This window comes from Berghia stephanieae, chromosome 3 (genome assembly GCF_034508935.2).
Source record: "Berghia stephanieae isolate SIO BIC M18660-M18661 chromosome 3, UCSD_Bste_1.3, whole genome shotgun sequence".
Lineage (NCBI taxonomy): Eukaryota > Metazoa > Mollusca > Gastropoda > Nudibranchia > Aeolidiidae > Berghia > Berghia stephanieae.
In genome coordinates this window covers 70247881-70269464 of record NC_088362.1, presented here as the reverse complement: position 1 = coordinate 70269464, position 21584 = coordinate 70247881, and the positions used below count along the sequence as shown (strand labels likewise).

General features: G+C 32.7%; 3 protein-coding genes across 3 annotated transcripts in view; 2 read left to right on the top strand and 1 right to left on the bottom strand.

The window, feature by feature from the left end:
• Window positions 1-21584, top strand: part of LOC144968340 (uncharacterized protein C6orf118-like) — a 45419-nt gene that overhangs the window by 7703 nt on the left and 16132 nt on the right. The window lies entirely within an intron of this gene.
• Window positions 711-19843, top strand: LOC144968339 (uncharacterized). Its single transcript, XM_078906612.1, has 12 exons — window positions 711-733; window positions 1470-2762; window positions 3211-3263; window positions 3867-4006; window positions 8343-8484; window positions 9923-10035; window positions 11055-11132; window positions 12331-12439; window positions 14469-14641; window positions 15164-15258; window positions 17394-17499; window positions 19631-19843. Exons 1-12 carry the CDS (start codon window positions 728-730, stop codon window positions 19648-19650), a joined length of 2328 nt encoding a protein of 775 aa, XP_078762738.1. The 5' UTR covers window positions 711-727; the 3' UTR covers window positions 19651-19843.
• Window positions 21042-21584, bottom strand: part of LOC144966910 (uncharacterized protein C6orf118-like) — a 7739-nt gene continuing 7196 nt past the window's right edge. Inside the window, exon 8 of the mRNA XM_078903614.1 lies at window positions 21042-21103. Coding sequence (XP_078759740.1) covers window positions 21042-21103 — 62 coding nt within the window. The remainder of the gene's footprint in view (window positions 21104-21584) is intronic.

The window sequence follows — 21584 nt, the reverse complement described above, 5'->3', positions numbered from 1 at the left end:
TTCTGTTTATTTTTTTCCAGTGAATCTGAAGTTAGGAACCCAAACCGACAAATATTTTGTTTTGATATGGTTTTTAACTTGTCTTCGAATTCCTGAAAAGACAAAATATATTAATTTTAAAACAAATGCAGGTGAGTGTGTAGACTCAATCCTTTCCACAGCGAATGAATGAGATTTGTATGCGTGCAAATCAAGGCTCTACTAAAATCACTGCATGCACATGAAGAGTTCTAATTTTGAATCCTTGGAAATTGACACTTCCTTTATTGATCAGTCGAACAGTCAGCGATTTAGTGTATCTGAGCTTTCTCTTCTTTCTTTTTTTTCTGTCTTTGTTTCTATACTTCTCTATTCAACTTCAAGGCTAACTACACTCTCTACCGACATGTAAATTTATACATGTCTTTCATTCGAACTTCCTTAAGGGCCTAAATTAACATTGTGTTGTAATGAACAATATTTTGTCATTTTTTGAGATTTCCATTACCACAATTAGCCCATAAAGAATTGGGTTATATATATATATTTTGCTAGCATAAAAAATCCTACTTAAAAAAAATCTATCAGGCATATTCATACAGCAGGGATATGTTACTTCATTCTTCTGTTTATTTTTTTCCAGTGAATCTGAAGTTAGGAACCCAAACCGACAAATATTTTGTTTTGATATGGTTTTTAACTTGTCTTCGAATTCCTGAAAAGACAAAATATATTAATTTTAAAACAAATGCAGGTGAGTGTGTAGACTCAATCCTTTCCACAGCGAATGAATGAGATTTGTATGCGTGCAAATCAAGGCTCTACTAAAATCACTGCATGCACATGAAGAGTTCTAATTTTGAATCCTTGGAAATTGACACTTCCTTTATTGATCAGTCGAACAGTCAGCGATTTAGTGTATCTGAGCTTTCTCTTCTTTCTTTTTTTTCTGTCTTTGTTTCTATACTTCTCTATTCAACTTCAAGGCTAACTACACTCTCTACCGACATGTAAATTTATACATGTCTTTCATTCGAACTTCCTTAAGGGCCTAAATTAACATTGTGTTGTAATGAACAAGATTTTGTCATTTTTTGAGATTTCCATTACCACAATTAGCCCATAAAGAATTGGGTTATATATATATATATATATATATATATATATATATATATATATATATATATATATATATATATATATATATATATATATATATATATATATATATATATATTATATATATATATATATTTAGAATGTGTGTTACAGCAGTAAGTCTTTGTAAGGTGTGAGTGTGTTACATTTAATGGACTAATATTGATAATATTTGAGGTTTCAGCATTTAGTGCTGTAAAAGAGAACTTTACTATTATTTATAGTATTATTATTATTATTATTATTATTATTATTATTATTATTATTATTATTATTATTACTATTGTTATTAATTATTATTATTTCATTTATTTTGAACAATTATATTTCAGAAATTTCCCACTTGCAAGGTGCTCTTCAGTAAGGAAAATTTATGGCTGGAAAATTTCTCTGCAATTTTTGGTTTAAAAGTCAATAACTTAAATATGGCAAATTCAACACAAAATACAATTCTCTCAGATTTGGAAGAGGATGCATGTAAAAATGAAAAAAAACATCCTTCTAATGGCACAAAGGATAAGATCGAAGTTGAGGACTCATCCATCTTTAAGTCCTTTTTTGAACCAGAGGAAATCAACCATTCCGATAAATTGTCATCATCAACTTTAATGCAAAATCACAGTCTCAAAGAAATGTATAGTTCAGATCTAAACACAGAGGAAGAGAAAATATTGTTTGCATATTCCAATGGTATATCTGGTCATTCAGATGTCACAGAATTTGCTAGAGAAATTGAAGGACCAGGCAAAAAGATGGAATTTAAGATGTCGCACATACAATCTTCCATCTCATTGCAGAATGAGATTGAATTTTCCAAAAATAAACATGGTGACTCCAAATCTTGTTCCAGAGAGGTATGTCATGTGTTAGAAAATGCAACATTGAATGGAAAAGATGACGAGGTCAAAAGCATACTTGACAATGACGATTGCAAAATTTCAAAAATAAATCAGTTTGTTGAACAAAGCAGTGAATTTGAAAACCCTGACAGCAATGTTACCAACAAGGAATCCAATTCTTTTTCTGGAGATAAAAATTCTATACTCAGTGAAAAAGTAGAAACTTTAAGTACGGGTAGTCAAGAATCACCAGAAAATTATAAATGTGATTCTCTGACAGAACCTTTAATGTTTTTGACAAATAACAGTGTTGCTAAAGAAAATTGTGATGTTGAGAGGAAAGGGGAAAATACTTATACAGATAAACTGCCTGAGGTGGACCGGATTTTGTTACAAAAGGAAAAGAATTTAACAGCAAGTACAGAAAGCATTTATGATAGTAGAATGCGAATGTATGAAAAGATAGTGAATACAAATGACTTGAATTGTGAACCAAAAAAGATCGATCCATTTAATCTGTCTGGTGATGAGGATTTTTCTCCAAAAGCATACAAACCTATCAAAAGAAAAGTGAATCAAGGATTGGTTGATATGAAAACCTCAAAGATGGATATGCTTAGTGGTGATATAGATGATGTAAGTGTAGATGTAAAAAGACAAAAATTGATTCAAGATGAAGATATCTCTTTGTCTGATATGAATGAACGCAAACCAGTAAGTGTCTCATATGTACACAGCAGAGAATTGGTGGAAAAAGCTAACAAACTGATCAGGATTGAAGGAAGGGTGAGTTGAATTTTTAACTACTTAGTATAATTTATCATCGCACCAACAAAATTTGACATAAATGTGGTACTTGATGAATATGATGATACGAAGTGATGTTAATTGACTATTTATAATTAAGTTGCACGAGATATCTATAACTATTGGTATACAGTTATTTTAACCAGGAAAAAATAATATAAGATACCGTGATTTGAAAAGTCTTGACATGAAAGGGTTAATTAGGCTTTCCAGAAATTGCTATTTTCTGTTTATTTGTTTCTTGGGTTTTTTTTTTTTATATCCTCATTCTATTTTGTTTTGTTTTTTTCATTATGATTTTGTAAGTGACAGGTTCACAAAAAAGGTTGGAAAAAGAGGTAAAATCTTGATAAAAAATGTAACCCTAACAACATGCGATCCTAAGTAAGAAATTATTTTTGTCTTTAAACTGTAAATCAAATTTCAGGCCCAACTGGTTCACAGTCTGATTGAAATCTATGGAATACTACAACATGTAGAGTAAGTTGTGATTGTTGTTATTATTATTATTATTATTATTATTATTATTATTATTATTATTATTATTATTATTATTATTATTGTTATTATTATTATTATTATTGTTATTTTATTATTATTGTTTTATTATTATTATTATTATTATTATTATTATTTGTCGTAAAAGTAGTAGCAGTAGTAGTTGTTGTATTTTTTAATGTTTTTGATTTTTAAAAATTAAAAAAAAAAAGTTTGTTCTTGCCATTACATTAAGATTCACAAAAGATAAAAGTAATAAAATGGCAAGTTGTTCATATCGTTAGGCTTCCAATTATGTTCACATAACCGCATACAGTACAATTAAATGTTGCATTTATATCGAGTCCTTATCCATACCACCGTGACATATTTTCTATATTTTTAAACACCAAGTCCACCCTATGAGTTTTTGTGTTGTGTCTTTTGCTAAGCTTCTAATTACTGTGACTTATTGGTCAGTTATCAACTTATATTATTCTTATCTTGATTGTGACCTATTGAAAAATCAGAATGAATTTTATAAAAGTCACTAGTTGCAAAAAAGAGAATAGATTTTACAATAATACTTTTTATCAATATTTTTAGTGTCATTCCACCCAGACCAGCCTCAGAGGCAGAAATTGCTGGCTTCCACTGCTCAGAATACATGGATTTCCTAAAGACACTTAAGAGCTCTGATGACCTCTCTGATTCAAATAGTGCAGAGGCTGAAGCATATGGATTGTGTAAGTTTAGATTTAGATAAAATAAGACATCAACTGAAATAATGTTTATTTTTATAACTAATTTGATAGCTGGTGAAGTCATCTTTAATTAAAAGACAAGGTACAATGGTGTGCATTGGGAAGGTCTGTTATTTAACAGAAATTCACAGTAATGTTGATTATGCAGTGACTACACCTTAGATTTTGTGAAACTATAGTCAGATTTTTAATAAATGGCGCGTGTTTTTCTTCTTTTTCTCAGCTGCCCCCCAATGCATAGCTGAAAAATGTGTATGAACCTCTGAATCAATTTGTCTTAATAAAAAAAAAATTTTTCATGAATTTTAAAACAATAGGAAAGGATTTCGTTTATTACAGCTATAGTAAAATCGATAACAGGTTAGGATCGGAACTCATAGAAGATTTACATTATCAAAATTATGAATTTTCCGCATGTCCATTTTGAAGGAATTTGTTAAACTGGAGTGTTTGGTTCATTGAAGCTTAAACGATATACGTGCAGTATTTGATATGAAGCAACAAACGGCAATTATTGACTATCAGACATCTACATTTTATAACTATCAATACACATTACTGATGAATACAAACGAAAGTGAACATAACGCGCTTCCAATATAATTTTGATTGCAAAAGTTTGAGAAATAGCTTGTGTTTATGCCAAAGAGGATTACATACATTTATGTAGACTGGTCAAAAGTAAAAATTCATCAATTATGAGACGGTGTCTCCACAAATATGTTTTCAACAAAACAACAACAACAACCAAGAAATACTGGACACATCAATCAGCACAGTCTGATGACGAGGATGATGAAAAGGAGAAATGAAACGACTACAGAAAGATTCCGAGCATTATTCTATCCAATGAAATGTAATTTTCCTCTAGTTTGTGAAGGTTGAGGCATGCCTTTTCTCAGTCTACTCTTTGTTATCATAATTATTGCCTTGTCGGTGATAGTAAATTTGGTGTTCCTCCTCTCAATCTTTCCCTCTACTCAGGCCCAATGACCTCAATTGGGGGAAGTCACGCAACCTCGTGTCAAAACTCTGTGATTAGAGTCTGCTTTGAAAGCTGTTTCTGGTTCATTTCTTTTTTTTTTTTTACTAAGGAGTATAGTTAGCATTTTGATAAATGGTCAGAATATGTAGTACTGTCTGATTGAAACCATGAAATCATGTCAGCTTTTATAATTGCCAAAGTTGGAGCCTTGGTAGCGTTGTCCAATACAATACAGCTGGGTGCTTCAATGGAGGGCAGCAAACAATATTTAGTCAGTCTTAAAACAACTTTGCATTGACCCCAGAATAATATTCCAGATGATACAGGGAAGAAAAAAATGGCATGGCATCCTTTTAAATATCCACTATCATCACTACCTGCAAGAATAACAATGATCATCTGTCCAGAACCCATGGGCCTTTTTCTGCTTGAATAATCAGACGTCCAATATTTTTTCGGATGTATATTTACACTCATTCATACATCTTTGGATGGCATCCATATCAAAGTTATCTATGATCCTTTTCCTGCCACGTCGTTCTACACTGGTGATCTCTGTCGTATTTCGATAACGATCTTCTCATGGTTGATTGTGAAATTCCAAAACCATTGCCGTCCTCTTTAATGACTTATTGAGAGATACAAGAAGACTTCTTTTTGCAGCTTTATGAGAGTGGAGCTGATAGAGATTCCATACCGCATCGTGTTGTTTAAGAGCCTAATCTGTTTTTAAACATTTAAAGGCCCTGTGACACGCTCATGCATAGACAAAAATTTGTCAAAGTTATATAAACAGTGTTTGTTAATTTGACAATCTTGAGTATACAATCACTATTTCAAATGACTTAAAGCGAGAGATTTCATATCAGTCTTTGGTAATTGCGACATGATGTAGATGAAATGCCATAAATGATAAATTCAAAATTTAATACAAAATACATAAGTGGTATGTTTATAACACTGAAAGCGAATTGTTATTATTTTGAAAGAAGTATGACGTGAACTCATAATCACTACGTCAGCACAAGATTTTTTTGGAAATACGATGAATTCATTCATTCTTTGTGGTGTGTAACTTGTTTTCATTTTTTACAGTGTAAAATCTCTAATTTTATGTCAGCTGTTTTAAAGTAGTTTTTTATAGGACTTAAAGAAGAAATTTTTTTTAATATGGCATCATTACGGTCCAAAATCGAGATTCAGTTAAGACAAATTGATTCAGAGGTTGACACAAATTTTTACAACTTTTGATAGAGGGACAGCTGAGAAAAACCAGAAAAACATGCGCTATTAATAAAATATCTGACTATAGTTATTCGGCTTATGGTAAACATTAATGAAAGTAAAAGAAGGCAGTTTTCTTTCACAAAATGTATCAGTAGGGTGGGGTGTTCCAATTTGGACACCCAAAATGGCTCTCAGCTCAATGACAGAGTAATTGTGAAAATAACTGTAATATGTTGCAAACATCGTTAATCTAAAGTTTTAGATAAATACTTTTCCATTATCACATTTTATTTGTGTGTTTGGCTTTGATATATGGGCCCTAGTCACTTGTCCTAATCCGGACACCTTGTGTTCCAATTGTGACACCTTGGTGTGCCAATTCGGACACCCTTTTGACAATTGAGACAAATGGAACTAAATTTTCTTAGTTTGAGCTAAAATGGATGTCAAATAAGCTTACCTTCACAATTAGAGTGAACTGATTTGATTAAAATCAAATATTAAGCTGGTTTCTTTATGAATTTAAGCATTAGAAAGAACGGAAAAGGATTAATGATTACTCAAAAATATTGATCAGACGATCTCAAGAATCTATGACGTCATTATAAATGTTTTTTTGTTTTTTTTCCTAACAGTGCCCAATGAATACAGGAGATTTCACTTTAAATAATAATTCAAATTGATTGTTTGCACAGAAAACCAATATTTTATTTTAAAGAATCTTCAAATTAAAAAGTAAAAACTTTCAGAATTAAAATTGTAAACAAATAAACAATGACAAAACAGAGCAAATCGAAAAAGTCATGTTTGAAGTGCAACAACTGGGTGTCTGAATTGGACCAACCTGATGTCTGAATTGGAACAACTGGGTGAATTGGTGGCAAGTGTTTTAAAGATCTAGTTTAATAAATAGATAGAGAAAAAAGATAGATATAGACATAGATATACTTAATTTTTGGTTCCAGAAAATGTTTGACCGCACAAATAAAGAAAAGAGAAAAATTCTCTTTAATATTGCAAATGTTGCTGCTTTATTTTGCTACTTAGACTTTACAATGCTTGATTCATGAAAAAGCGATGGAAGAAACTTGTACCTGATCTTCCGAGTGAGACAAGGAATTTGATAAAAGATGTATTTAATTTTTAGATGAAATAGAGGACTAAAATTGGCTTAAATATATCATGCATTTATTTCTGACTGTGTTAATAATAATGATAATAATAATAATGGATGGCATCTTTATAATGCGCCACTCCCCACAGACAGCGGGCTCTAGGTGCTACACAATTAGAGAGTGAAAAGAAATTATATGTCTTCCTTTGAATTGTTTATAGTCTTTTAGCTCCTGCGGTAGATTATTCCAGATTGTTGGTCCTTGGTGTTTAAAAGATCGATCTCCCATTGTTTTAAGGTTAATTCGTGGGACAAATTGGAGGCTTGTGTCACCTGCAGATCTGAGGCCTGGGGGGTTGGTTTTATATAGGACAATGAACCCAATGATGTATTTTAGGGACACAGAGGTAAAATACATGGTGAGTGATGGTAGCAATTTTGTAGATCATGCGCTTTTCCCACGGCAACCAATGCAAAATGAACAGTAGATTGGACTCACTACTTGTCCTTGTTTGATTGAAAATCAAGCGAGCGGCGTTCTTTTGGGCAACTTGAATTTTTGAGTTAAGGGTTAGAATGTGCCGCATAATAGGGAGTTGCAGTAATCCAATCTGGACAGGATGAGCAAATGGAGGAGTATTTTCAATTTGTTGATTGGGACAACATTTCTCACTATCCTTAATTTCTTAATATGCATATAAGTAATACAGAGGGTATTGCTATTGCTCACTTAAATCGGAATCCAGCTCTACATCATTATTTTTATTAAATTTAGACGTTAAAATAGACAGTGAATATGGTAGGGTGTCTGAATTGGAACAGTTGACAAAAGTTGCCACACTAGACATCATCAAGCATCATAGACAAACAGATAAAACTACCCGTCAAATATTCCTTATGGAAATTACTTTATATAAAAGTTAGGGATACATATTCTTCAATTTTTTTTAATGGCATTTTAACGGTTTGCTTTTTTGTGTGTTCTTGCATAGCCTATGATTGTCCAGTTCAGGAGGAAGTCTTTGAAACTGCTTCTCTAATCAGTGGTGCCACCATCACAGCTGCTGAGTCTCTCATCAGTGGTCAAGCAAGCATTGCCATTAATTGGTGTGGGGGATGGCACCATGCCAAGAGGTAATCTTACAATGTTGTAGGTTTGAAGAAGTCTAGTCATATATTATCATGAGGTTTTGTTGTTTTTAAAAAATGTAAATAGATTTTAATACATTTTAATCAATTCAAATGTCTTTCGTTATAATAAGTTATTAATATTAGTGAGTAATATTGGTGTAAGTATGTGTGTGTGTATGCTCGGGTATGAGTATAAATGTATCTGTGTGTGAGTTTGTGTGCATGTGTAAGTGTTTGTTTCTTCATATGTATTTTTATTTAAAGTATTATTATTATTATTATTATTATTATTATTATTATTATTATTATTATTATTATTATTATTATTATTATCAGATAGGCAATTATTACTGTTTTGAGAAAATGGTCAATTAATTCTTTAATGGCAAGATTAGATATTTTTCAAATCATAGTCTCTCTTTTCATTTATAACTGCAGATCCGTTTCACCAAAAGAATACCAATAGTAATGTGATTCAGGCTTTTGACAAGTCATATGAATTCAACTTGTTCTTTAATGATATTAAGTTAAAATGCATTTACTCTTTCGGTGAAAGTGGTTAAATATATTGTAAGTAAGTGTAAAATGGAACCTTATTACCACAGGGTTAAAGGTTTTTAAAAAAAAAATTACAACTCATTATCCATTACAGATACCACCCAGCCCAGTCAATTTTTTTAATTGGTGGGGGCGAAGGGTGGGGAGATTCTATTCTAATATGAAACAATTGTAATAAACCAAACATTGGCAAATGATATGAGAGGTATAGTCCTATTGTTATTTGCTGGAATTGTAGGCTTAGATTATCACAGTGTGAGGTCAAACTACAATGTGCTACTAAGGTGCTGATTTCACTATCCAGATGTCTCTGTAATCCAATCAAAATGCTGGGAATTAAGGTGTTCCAATTACGAAGACATGATTGTAATGCATCACAATGCTTTATTTATTCCTCTTATAGGCCATATAGAACCAATCTCCATTTCATACAATACTAACTTTGAGATGTTTGGTTCGTTGAAAGACCTCAACAAATGTCATGTATTATTGTTATTACTGTTATTACTAGTCACGTGATAAATGATAAGCATCCAGTGGTTCTTTTAATATCTCTCACTGCCTAAAGTAAGGTACTCATTTCCATCTGAGAGAAGCAAGTTAATGTTTTTGAAAAGGATACGATACCAGGGCAAGAGTTTTGCAACTATTGCCAATCACCCAGTCTCTCATCATACTCAACATTGCTTGATTTAGTTACAAGAATAGATACTGTATAAATGGCCCACCAATGTCACAATTATACATTTTAAAACATCATTGGAATGTAAAGTACAATTATTGTTTTTGGAAAAAAAAAAAAAATAAAACTATACAGCGACGTAAAATGTATTTAAATAATATATTAGAAGTTTTAAAAATTATTTTCTTATTTTGTTTTCAGGGACAGTGCTTCTGGTTTTTGCTACATAAATGATATAGTGTTAGGCATCCTAAAACTGAGAGAAAAATTTGATCGGGTTTTATATGTCGACCTTGATTTGCATCATGGTGATGGTAAGTGGAAAAGAGCTTATATTACTTATTGTATTTTATTGATTTTATAAATGTAAAAGTCATGAGAACACTTTTAATAAGTAAACTTTATGTTTACTATTAATTTTTTTTTTCTTGATTTGGACAATTTTTTTTTTTTTTTCTTTAAGTTCTAGGCTTAAAGAATATGAAGGCAGGGATTTATTCCTATACATTGCTGATTATGTATGTACTCATGCCCACAAAGTGATACTCTCAAAATGAAAATGGGGCATACTCTGTCTTCGTCCTCATCCTTTTCTATTCAGTGTGTGCCTATTATGATGCAGGAATTAGTTCAAAGTTGAGATGCCTATCTTATGAATAAAATAAGCATTTGATGGTCCCAACTATTAAGTGACCTCTGAGGTATAATGGTTGCATGTCTGACCGGTGATCAGGAGGTTTGAGTTTCGATTCCCAGCCAAGACAGGAGAATTTTTCTTTCAGCTTTGTCGGACACTGTTTCATACACTCCTTTTCAGATTTTTATCGTATACCAGTGCCTGCTCCTTAATTTGTTACTTTGATGTTTTCAAATTAAAAATGGAGCATACTCTGTCTTTTCTTCATCCTTTTGTGTTCAATGTTTGCTTATTATGATGCAGGAAAGTATTCACAGCAGCTCTTGTGAAGGATATGAACATTAAGTTATCCTTACTATCGGGTAACCTCTTTGGTGTATTGGTAGTTGACTGACCGATAATCAGGAGGTCTGAGGTTTGTTCCCCTGTCTAGGCAGGCCCAATTTTTGGGGTTGATTTTTTTCTTATGTTTTTCTTTCTGCTTTGTCGGGCACTGTTTCATACATACCTTTTCAGATTTTGTATATCTTACCTCCTGAACAGGTTGCAAATCTAAGCTGCAGTCTATTTGTATTAACTCCAACCAAGGCATATTAACTTATTATTTGTTTTTATTCATATCTTTATTCATTTATTTATGTTAGACCAATGACCCACTTTTGATTTGTATCTGTTGCTCTTTTTTTTAAATCCTAGGTGTAGAGGAGGCATTCTACATGACCCCAAAAGTCATGACTATTTCCTTCCACAAATATGCTTTTGGATTTTTTCCTGGTAAGGATGTGTAACTTCTTCACATAGCAATTTTTAACTTCAAAGCTTCTTCCATTCTCTATCAAAACAAAAAATCGATTTTAAAATATCACAGTGAATATAATCTGACTTAAGTGTGAGTTTATAATCTGACGTATACATGAGATTTGATTCTCAACTTTTTCTAGATGGTTGGAGCAATTGAGAAACACTTTTTGACTCTATTTTCCATACTTTTCATTAAAAAAGGAGAGATAAAACTCACTTTCTTTATCGGGAGAAATTTGTTTTTAATTTCTCTTGAAAAAAGGCAAGATAACTTGATGTCAACTGCAGTGCAGCACTGCAAAGCAACTGAGTCAAAGTTCCTGCTAAAAAAAGCACATGAGATGCTGACAGGACTCAAACTGGAATCCAGATCCTCCAGTAGTATGCTAAATCTGCTGAGTTTACTCACTTCTAAATATTGGAAGCAAACTATGAATTTAGATTTAGATGGGTGCAGTGGTGACATATTTATAAGACTACATATTCATGGTCCTGACAGCTGAAGTGGTGGAGTACTCATTTCACAAAAGGACCAATCTCTGTCCTTGGTCCAGTCAATATTTATTTCTGACCCCCTCCATTAACTGGCAAAAAGTACTTTGTGGTAGAAGTGCATCCTATCAAAGGGAAGCAAGCAGTTGTTTATGCCCGTGTAATGCTACAGAAGCTGGGATTAACTCCAGCTCAATGGGCTTTGTGGCACAAAAAAAAATCCTCTTTTTTTTTTTTTGTATGGTCTTGTTGGAAATTATTGAAGTGAGTTTGGCTGATCTTGGGAGGCTGAAATCGTTATTAAATCATTGTAATTATTTAAATTCTCCTCAGCTACAAGCATTGACTTAGTTAAATACTCAATAATACCATCATGATAATAAGATACCAAACTCAACAAATTATCAAGTGCGATGAGGTATACAAGTAACTTTGGCCAAATCAAAACTCTTGGACTGGGAAAAAAGAAAATCAAGATTTCACATTTTCATGATAAGTTTAACTGGTCAAGCAAATAAATATGGTGCAATCTTGACACGAAAACGTCATATTTCCTGCATTTTTGTTTGAATAAGATCAAATTATTAAATGATTAATATAACAATAATTCAGTTCATGGTTGTAATATTTTTAATTTCATTTTTTTTTATCCTCTGCCCTCATACCCATAACCTTCCAGGCTCTGGATCAGTGGAAGACACAGGGTCAGGAAGGGGCAAGCTCTACAGTATTAATGTTCCATTATTGGATGGCATTAGAGATAAGCAATTTTTTTCCATCTTTACCAGGTATGAATCAATTTTTCAGGTTTGCTGTTTAAGATATGAAATTTCTTGAGTCAATCCATTGTTGTCGTGGTAAATCAGACTCAGAGAATTGATTTTATAATAAAATGTTCAGAATCATGAAATTCATTTCTTTTGCCATTCACTGTGTCAATTCAGTATCATGTTGGAATGAACAAGCTGACAAAGCTTGAGGTTAGTCAGATTTGTAAGGACAAACTGAGCCATGGTCTTTGACTGAATCTTGATCTCAAACGTCCTGGCTGAGAAAATGAAATGCTACAAATTGATAGAGAATAAGTCCATTAAAATCAAGCAAGATTCAAGACTTATTTCTAATATTATAATTTTACTTAAAATACGCCAAACTGACAACTCACTTCTTGATTGAATTATAAACTATATTATAAACAATTAATGTATCTATCACTCCAGACAACACATAGGCTCTCAATGCTCACATTCTTCTTCGTTTGTTTGTTTTTTTAATACAATGATCGAGCACCAAATGGCACCAAATATGAATAGAGACATGAAGTAGGGTGTGTCCAATATAATCAACAATCAATAATCAGCAATAATCAACCAGCTAGTTAGCCTAGTAGTGGGAATTGTCAAAATTTTAAGTGAGATGTAAAGGTTTGTTACATCGAACTGGCCAAAAATATACATGTTAATGAAATGTTTGGTAACTCTTGATCTCAAAGCTATCTACCAGCGGATACTAGAAATATTATTATGAAAAGAAGCATATCTGTCTATTCAATTAACTATGCAGTTCAATGAATGTGATGACTCACTATTTGTAATTCAAGTGTCTAATAACATTTGAATTCAATATTTTCTATTGTCTTAATACAATACTTTTTTCGACCTCGTAAGAGAACTCGACAGAGCTTTTTATTTGGGCACAGGGAGATTTTTCTGAATTTAATTGGCTCAGTTGTCGTGGAATTCTTTCCTAATGTAAAAAAACAGAAAATGGTTCGTTCAATTTTAAGAAATTGATTGTGTTCAAAATAATAAGAGGATCCACTGTCATAACCGGAAGGTTGACACACAACCCATGTGCTAAAATGATGGCGTATGTTTTTGATGGGATTTGACGAAACACATTTGATTTTTCTGTAAAATCATCATGATGTCTAATCAATCTCATGATACACACAAACTGTCTTCATGTCAATTGTAAACACCATGCAAAATTTGGTGACAATTAGTCCAGTGGTTTCGGATCCTCAGTGTTACAAAAAATCCAATCTGCCAAATATATAGCCATCACTCGATACCAAATTGTAGTCAAATGTATGAATCTATTCTACCATAATTGAGCTGAAAAAAAGGTCTATGTTTAAAGATATATTTTTTAAAAAAAGAAACACTAAAATTAAAAATTAATGGTCCTAAAAACACTCCTCTACATAAAGCCGTGTTAATAAAAATTTGGTTGCTATATATTCAGTGGTTTGAAAGCCTAATCAAACAATGCAATTTTAATATCATAATGTATCTAGTTTTATATGAAATGAGGACACTTTAATGTTAGTCTCAGATGTCTTGTTTCAAAAACTTCAAAATACCAATGTCATGGACCATATTGCTCTTACAGAACGGCCATTGGAGGGGCAAAATTAAATTTTTAAATCCCTTTCTTTTGAAAACAATTTTAACTTTTCTGATGGGTTTTATATATATTATTGCTAAAGAAGGATTTGCACTCGAAACGTTCACGGTTTGTTACTTTTACATCCTTTTGAGGGCAATTTTTCTTTAGGTGAAAAGAACCACTCTTGGTTACTCTAAGAATTTTGTCTTGTTAGTAAGGGTAATTTGACTTCCTCAAGGCCACACTTATTTTACTTTGCTGATCCCCGACTGCTGGAAATCTGTCCTTTTTCAGCAGCCAATTCAAGGCAAAAATTCTGATTGCAAAGTAGAGGCCATCAAGAAAGTTACTTTAGAACTCCTATTCCTTACTCTTTACAACCAAGATAATCTTGTGCGGGTAATCCTCTTCATTTTTTTACCTCAGTGTGATGAAGAAAGTGCGTGAAAAATTTAGTGCAGAAGCCATAGTCATTCAATGTGGAGCTGATACCCTGTCAGAGGATCCCATGGCTTCCTTCAACCTCACCCATGTAGCCATTGCCAAGTGTGTCTGCTTCTTACTGACTTGGAATCTTCCAACTTTGTTACTAGGAGGAGGTAGGTGATGTCTTGTCCTTAAGAGTAAGCATTTAAACCTATAGGCCACTGGTAGTAAAATATATTTCCGGTGACATTAAAAAGGTTCACATTTCATATATTTAGTACTTGATTGTAATTAAGCCTTTGATTTACCTGCTCATTAGAAAAAAAAATAACTTATGGTTTCAAGCATTATTTTTGATAAATAAGTTGGGATTTCCATTACATTGGAACACTAGTGAAATTGTTTATTTGTGTTCGTTAGGATTAACGATTTTGTTGGGTTTGTTTGTTTGGTTTGTTTTTTTTTTTGTTTATTTGTTTATCTTTTTTTACAAAAAAATATTTCAGCAAATTTATTTATTGGTAGTACCGAAAATTAAGGAAAATGATACAGTGTTCGAGTAATGCTGCTGAAGTGAGATGCAAAGTGTACAAATATGACCATAATGTTTGAAAAGTGTCCAAAGTATTTTGGAACGTTCAACAGTTTGGTTTTGATTTTAAATCAATTCTTATATTTTCATTGACGTCTTCCAGGTGGTTACAATTTCCCAAACACAGCCAAATGCTGGACGTTTCTTACAGCCATGGCAGCTGGCAAGAAGTTACCTGTAGACATTCCAGAACACGAGGTAGGTGGGATGGATTTTAGATTTTAGTACTGTTGGGTGACTCAGTAAGCACAGGAGTTGTCTCCTTATGGTCCAGACTGTGTGCCAACCAATTCAAAATATAGCTGCAAAGTAGATACTGAACAAATCGAAATGATTGGTTACAACTACAATGTCAGCTTCTGGAGGGTGTTCTGACAGAGCCCCTACTAATCTATTTGCTTGTGATTGCCACCAACAGCCGTTTTCCAGTGGAGGTATTTTCCATCAACAATCAGAACTGCTGTAAGAGAAATGACACCAAACGAAGGAAGAGTAAATAAATATGAAATTCCCAGGGAAAATGTTTCCCTTTTTGAGTCTATTTGAAGGGAAGACCAGAATAAATTAGGCATCAGCTACAGTGCAGGACAGGGAAGTGAGCCAGGGCAAGGTGACTTTCTCAAGGTCAAATAACATGGGGAAATTCAGTATGAAGCAAAGATCATAATACTTTGCCTTGCTGCGCCTTGTCAGGTTGGAATAGGATCATAACAATGGCAAGTATGGGTTGAATCAATACTGGCAATCAATTATGACTATTGCTGACTTTTTCCAGATTTTCCATCAGATGTAACTCAATTTTCTTTATGAAGTGTTGTGTATCTCTGTTCTTTCTCATGTTTTCAAATATTTTGATATTGATATTTTCATCATTCTTGAAGGATATAAGTTACATGTAATTACATATTTGTATAGTGCATTTGTACAATTTAACCATGCTCAATGGAGCCAAATTTTCATTTCCTAGTAAAAGTTTATACTTGAGCTTTTATATAGCACAATATCCACTAAATGTGCTTAAAGCGCTTTTCAAAGGGACCCTGACCATCAGCAACACATACATGTAGAACGAGACATGATGCCCGTTAGGCGATATTACAATTTTTTAGACAAAGACGATGCTCAATGCTGTTAACAGCCAGGTACTCATTTTACATCTGAGTATGGTGAGAGAATATGAGTAAAGAGTCTTTTCCAAGGACTCAACTATGCGCAGAGTGAGGCTCAAACCCAGAACCTTCTGGTCTGAAAGCGAGTGTCATACATCGAGACCACATAGTCGCACAAAAATGCTTCATAAAACGAAAAAGAAAATTTGGTTTTCTGACTGGTCCAAGTTGCTTGTTTGAACCACTTTTTGTACTATCACTCTCACAATATCTGTTACTATTTATATATAGTCTGTCAATCATTTACATCTGAGTTGAGATTTGTGATTATTGCGACCAACCAAGCTCAACATTATTTGTTACAAGAAGAGGCAAGAGAACATTTGGCCATTGATATCACAATCACAAGGCATATTGTGGCAATTTACATGTGAACATGTTTATAAACATGCAATTATTGATTTTTTCTTCTTTTTTTTTTCTTTTTTTTTGTCAACCCATTTTGATTAAGTAATTTGGATATTGTTAAATAATTGATTTATTTTGTTAACAGTTATGGTTAATTGGGGTTGTTTTTTGTTTTTTCCAGTGTTTGTTATCTTTAATGTATGATATTATCAACAATCATTTCAAGAATGAATTTTATATTTATGTTTGTATTCCTCCCATTATCTTTATGGCGTTATATCGTGTCAGGTTTAATTTTAGGTCCTATGGAACTCAAGCTGACAGAGAAATAGAGAAAAAGATATTAAGGCTGTGCTTTCATTCATCATCAAAAATCATCAATGAAAACAAAGTACTTTAATGTAGACAAAGACATTTTGTAATATTTCAGATTTTAAGTTTACAAAAATGTATATTGAAGCTATCATAGCTTTGATAATAAATGAATTGCTCTAAATCACATAGGTCAGTTTTTCAGCTGGCAATGTTACTGTTGAAAAAAAAAATCGTAATATAACTTTTTAAAAATATATATAAATATGATTTGTTGTTTTTTTTTACTGACATTGGAGTTGGTTGTTTTATATGTAGAATAAGTTTGATACACTAATTTTATGAGCAAATGCTGCTAACACTTTTTTACAAAAATGTTCGACATTTTGGTCTTACTAACGACATATGCCTTATCCTAGCACAGTGTCATCTACCAGTATTTTTCCTGAGAAGAGGACCAGTGACTCATTTTTTAATATGATTTCATTCTCAAAAATCATCCAGTATCTGATTGAATATGGTCCAAGTTATGAATTGACAACATCCCAAGGAAACAGGAAAGATTGCAACACAAAGGAACATTTCTATGAGATCATGGCCAAAATTTGTAGTAAGTTTAGTATTGTCTGTATGACCACAGAAGTAAACTATCAAAAATTGTTGAAAGAAAAGATTTAAAAAGAAAACTTGGACTAGTCAGAAAATTAACCTTTCTTTTTGTTTTGTGAAGCACTTTTCACCTGGTTAAATTCAATACTGTTTATTTGCAATATATTGTTCAACTTTTCCCAGGAGTATGACTTCCTATATTTGTGAGATATGTTATAATAGTAATATTCAGGTCTTTGATAAAAAAGGAATTTAATCAAAACAAATAATATTAATGATGTTACTTCTAAAAGAGTTTAAATAAGTAGCAATGACTATCCCGCACAAATCTTTGGGCCTCTTTTTCGCTCACGAAGTGCCCGAATTCACGACAAAATATGGGACGAAGCCGTTTCGTATATGCAATTTAAAAAAATCAATTACGACGTTGTTTATCGATGAATATGCCTGAAAGTTGGCACACTGTTAGAAAAAAGCTCATTTTAGATTATGTCAAGCGACAAAACTCGTACGATTACCAGAAGACCGTTAAAAATAGATTTTTACTCTTTGGAGTAAAATATTTCTAAAACTACAGGGCGTGGAGGTTTTGTCGCTGACAAGGTAATACATGAACATTTCTTCTTTTTGGTTGTAAAATTTCATATGAATATGACGAGTACTTTTCCCGTATTTTACAAAACACCATCCTAATTTGCTCTTCATTCGTAAAAGACAGAAAGCCATTTTGCCCCCCTACAGCCCGAATCACAATACAAGTTCAAAACGATTTGGCACCAAACTGAGCGGCTGAGCGGGTTGTGGCAAAGCGCTTTCTGATTGGTTGACCTCGTTTTAAAGTTCATGAATAGTCAAAATGTCTACGCGGTCTCACTGGCAGAGGGGTGTTTATCGTCTGTCATTGCGTTTGGGTTCAATAAACAGCTGATAATTTGACTGTTTAATTTACAAGAATTTAAGAAATTATAATGTTAAAAGTTTTCGATTGCAATATGATCTACAATCTCAGCATGTCTTTAATTATTGTGTTCCAAGTCACGTTCCACCAGTAACCTTTGTCCCCTTGTCCAATTTCTCTTTTCCTTCTATATTTCTTTCGTTTATGTACGCAATCTCTCTCTCTCTCTCTCTCTCTCTCTCTCTCTCTCTCTCTCTCTCTCTCTCTCTCTCTCTCTCTCTCTCTCCTCCCTCCCTCCCTCTTCTCCCTCTCTCCTCTCTCTCTCTCTCTCTCTCTCTCTCTCTCTCTCTCTCTCTCTCTCTCTCTCTCTCCCTCCCTCCCTCCCTCCCTCCCTCCTCTAATGTTTTCATCACATTCTCTATCAAATTTGAAATAAAATTGCCAAGTTTCAATCTTTTAATCGACTTATTACGCAAGATACAACCAAAGGTCGAAAAAAATGCCGAAAAAGCGTCCCATATTTTCAAGTTTTTTTCCTCTTTGCGGGTCATCCAAATAAATGACACCTTGAAACTGCACAACTTGTTTATTTATGAATAGATTAATAGATTTTCAAAATTCAAAAACATTTTTACTCAGTTGACATAGAGCTTTGATTTTAGACAAAAAATTTCCTCAAAAAAAGAAAAAAACATTTTTCATAGTCATTGCTAAAATAAGTAGGTGTAGATAAGTTTTGTCGAGCTGATAAGAAGTAAGTCTGTAAGCGAAATAATTATGAATTTAAATCTTTTGAACACCTGTGGACTTTTTGTTAATAACTTAAGAGTTTGAAATTCTAGGTTCCATCACAATTGATCATATTGCAAACATACTTTAAAATTGTGTTTCGAATAATGTATGTTAATGGTGGGAAGGACAACATTTTGTAGAGTTATGAAACTTAAGTAGAACTAAATAAGGATGTTTGATTCATTAAAGGCTATTAAAAAGAAAAGTTTGTTACAAGAGTAATTTGTTAACAAGTTTTAGGCAATATTCAATAGTGTAGAGGGCAAATTGTTTGTTGTTTAAACGCCTATTATTTCAAGTTTTTTTTATAGTACTTTAAATGTATTTCAATTAATATTTGCCATACCTCTTAGATGAATACATCAAAGCATCACAGAAGTTGATTCTTCATTTTTATTTATTACACCTACCGATTTCTTTTTCTTGTTTTTTTATATTACAGAAAATTTAAACAGTTTGTGATTGGATATTATCTATTGTGAAGATTCTTCAATGGAGAAAAGAAAGAAAACATGCTGATTTGTTGTTTTTTTTAAAACAATTTTTTACACTTATTTCAGTATGTAATTGAATTGTATTATTTTCATTTTCTAGATTAGATTTAAAATGTTGATTTCGGTTTACCAATTCTGCAATAAATTTAATGAAAATTATATATCCTTGTATTGTTAAACAAATGGGGGGATAGATTAGAACATTATTAGATTTTATCTTTCTGGGTGGGGCTCCTGACCTCCCATAGTGGGCAGGGAGGTACTTACTGCGTCATCTATCCCCCTATATCTGTTTTCCAACTTGCTTTCCGTCTTTGTCTTGGAATGAGATTACTTGGTTTTGTCCTGGTCCTGACCCGATGCCCTGGCTGAAAGGGAAACAGTCAAATGTAAAGTTAGTTTTGGGAGATGATATTTTTTTCCTTGTAAATCATCTCTCTGTTATGCACTGTATTATGTTTTCTTTATATTATATATGATTTGTAAAACATTTGAGTGTGTTCCTCATAGTGGGGACCTGTGCTTGTATCTTTTAGTGATCTCAAACTAAGTACTTTGATAGTGTGCTCTTGGAATCTAGACTTGTTTCTTATTTGAACTAATTCCCCTTTATCTTAACTTTTCTTGGGTGCTTTAATTGTAATTCTAGAACTTTTTACTATCCCATTTTCTTCCTTTTTACTGGCGCTGATATGACTTTAATGTGTTGCAAGTGCCGTAAAACCCTTAAAAACAAAAAACAAAACAGATTTTATATTTAAATAAACCTGTCATCTTACTTTTTCATGTCCTTATACAATCTATAGAAAACCCTGCTTTACTTCTCAATATGTACTCTACTTGGATTACTCTCATTTACCAATGCACATAAAGCTGCCTTTTGATGTAACAATATATCTTGCAAGTAAAGCTCCTGTTGTTGTAAGAAAGGAGAGAAGCAATTTATTTTTTTAACACAACTTTAGCATCACCACTAAATAGAAATTTAGGATCTTCAGTTGTGCATTCAAAAAAGACGCTCATTGAAAATCTCCATGCTGTATAAATCTATTCAACTACCTAATCTCCTGGGTACCCAATTAAAAAAGATTATTCAAGGTCGCCAATTTTCTGTATATTTACGGAATTCACTGTTATGGGCCCTCAGTATATTTTCCAATCACCTGCTAGACGGAAAAAAGTAATTACATATTGACTTTTTACTGGAGTTCAATACTCAGAAAAGGGTCGGTCTATGTTGCAGTTTTTCCTTCTTCACTCCCCACCCCCACTACCTCCGACACTCATCTGTTGTTCCCATACCATTCATTCATATAGTATTTTGACCATGTCGTGGAGTGAAAGTACAGTGAAACCAACTTACAATGACATGGCCTGGACTTCAGAAATTATTTCACTCTTGTAAGTGAATGTCATTATATCTAATCAATTTATAAAATAAAGGAAAGATAAAAGGAGATATTTTTCTTTTTGGTTATGGTGTACATTCTCTGACTGATGAGCAAACATGCATTTTCATAGGCTGTGTTAGCAAAGCGTATGGAGTTCCGTTCTCTTAATATTGCTGAGTGACAGTTTGTTGTAAGTCGGTTTGTTATTATATATCATTGTATTGGGTATTTCCTTTCTAATGATATGTATTAGATAAAAACTGGACTTTGATGCAGTCCAGGCCATGTCGTTATAAGTGAGTTGCACTGTAGTTTCATTCCAGGACAAAAACAGAGAGAACATAAGAGCCCTAAGCACAAAATATACTAAATTTGCTTAAAAGTGTTTACATGGAGTTGCAAGTTGATAGCAGTTCTTGTAAGGCGCTATTACTATTATAATTTGTTTTTGACAGAGATACTGTTGGTTAGGTACTCATTTTACACCTAAGAGTGGTTAAAACTCAATTTT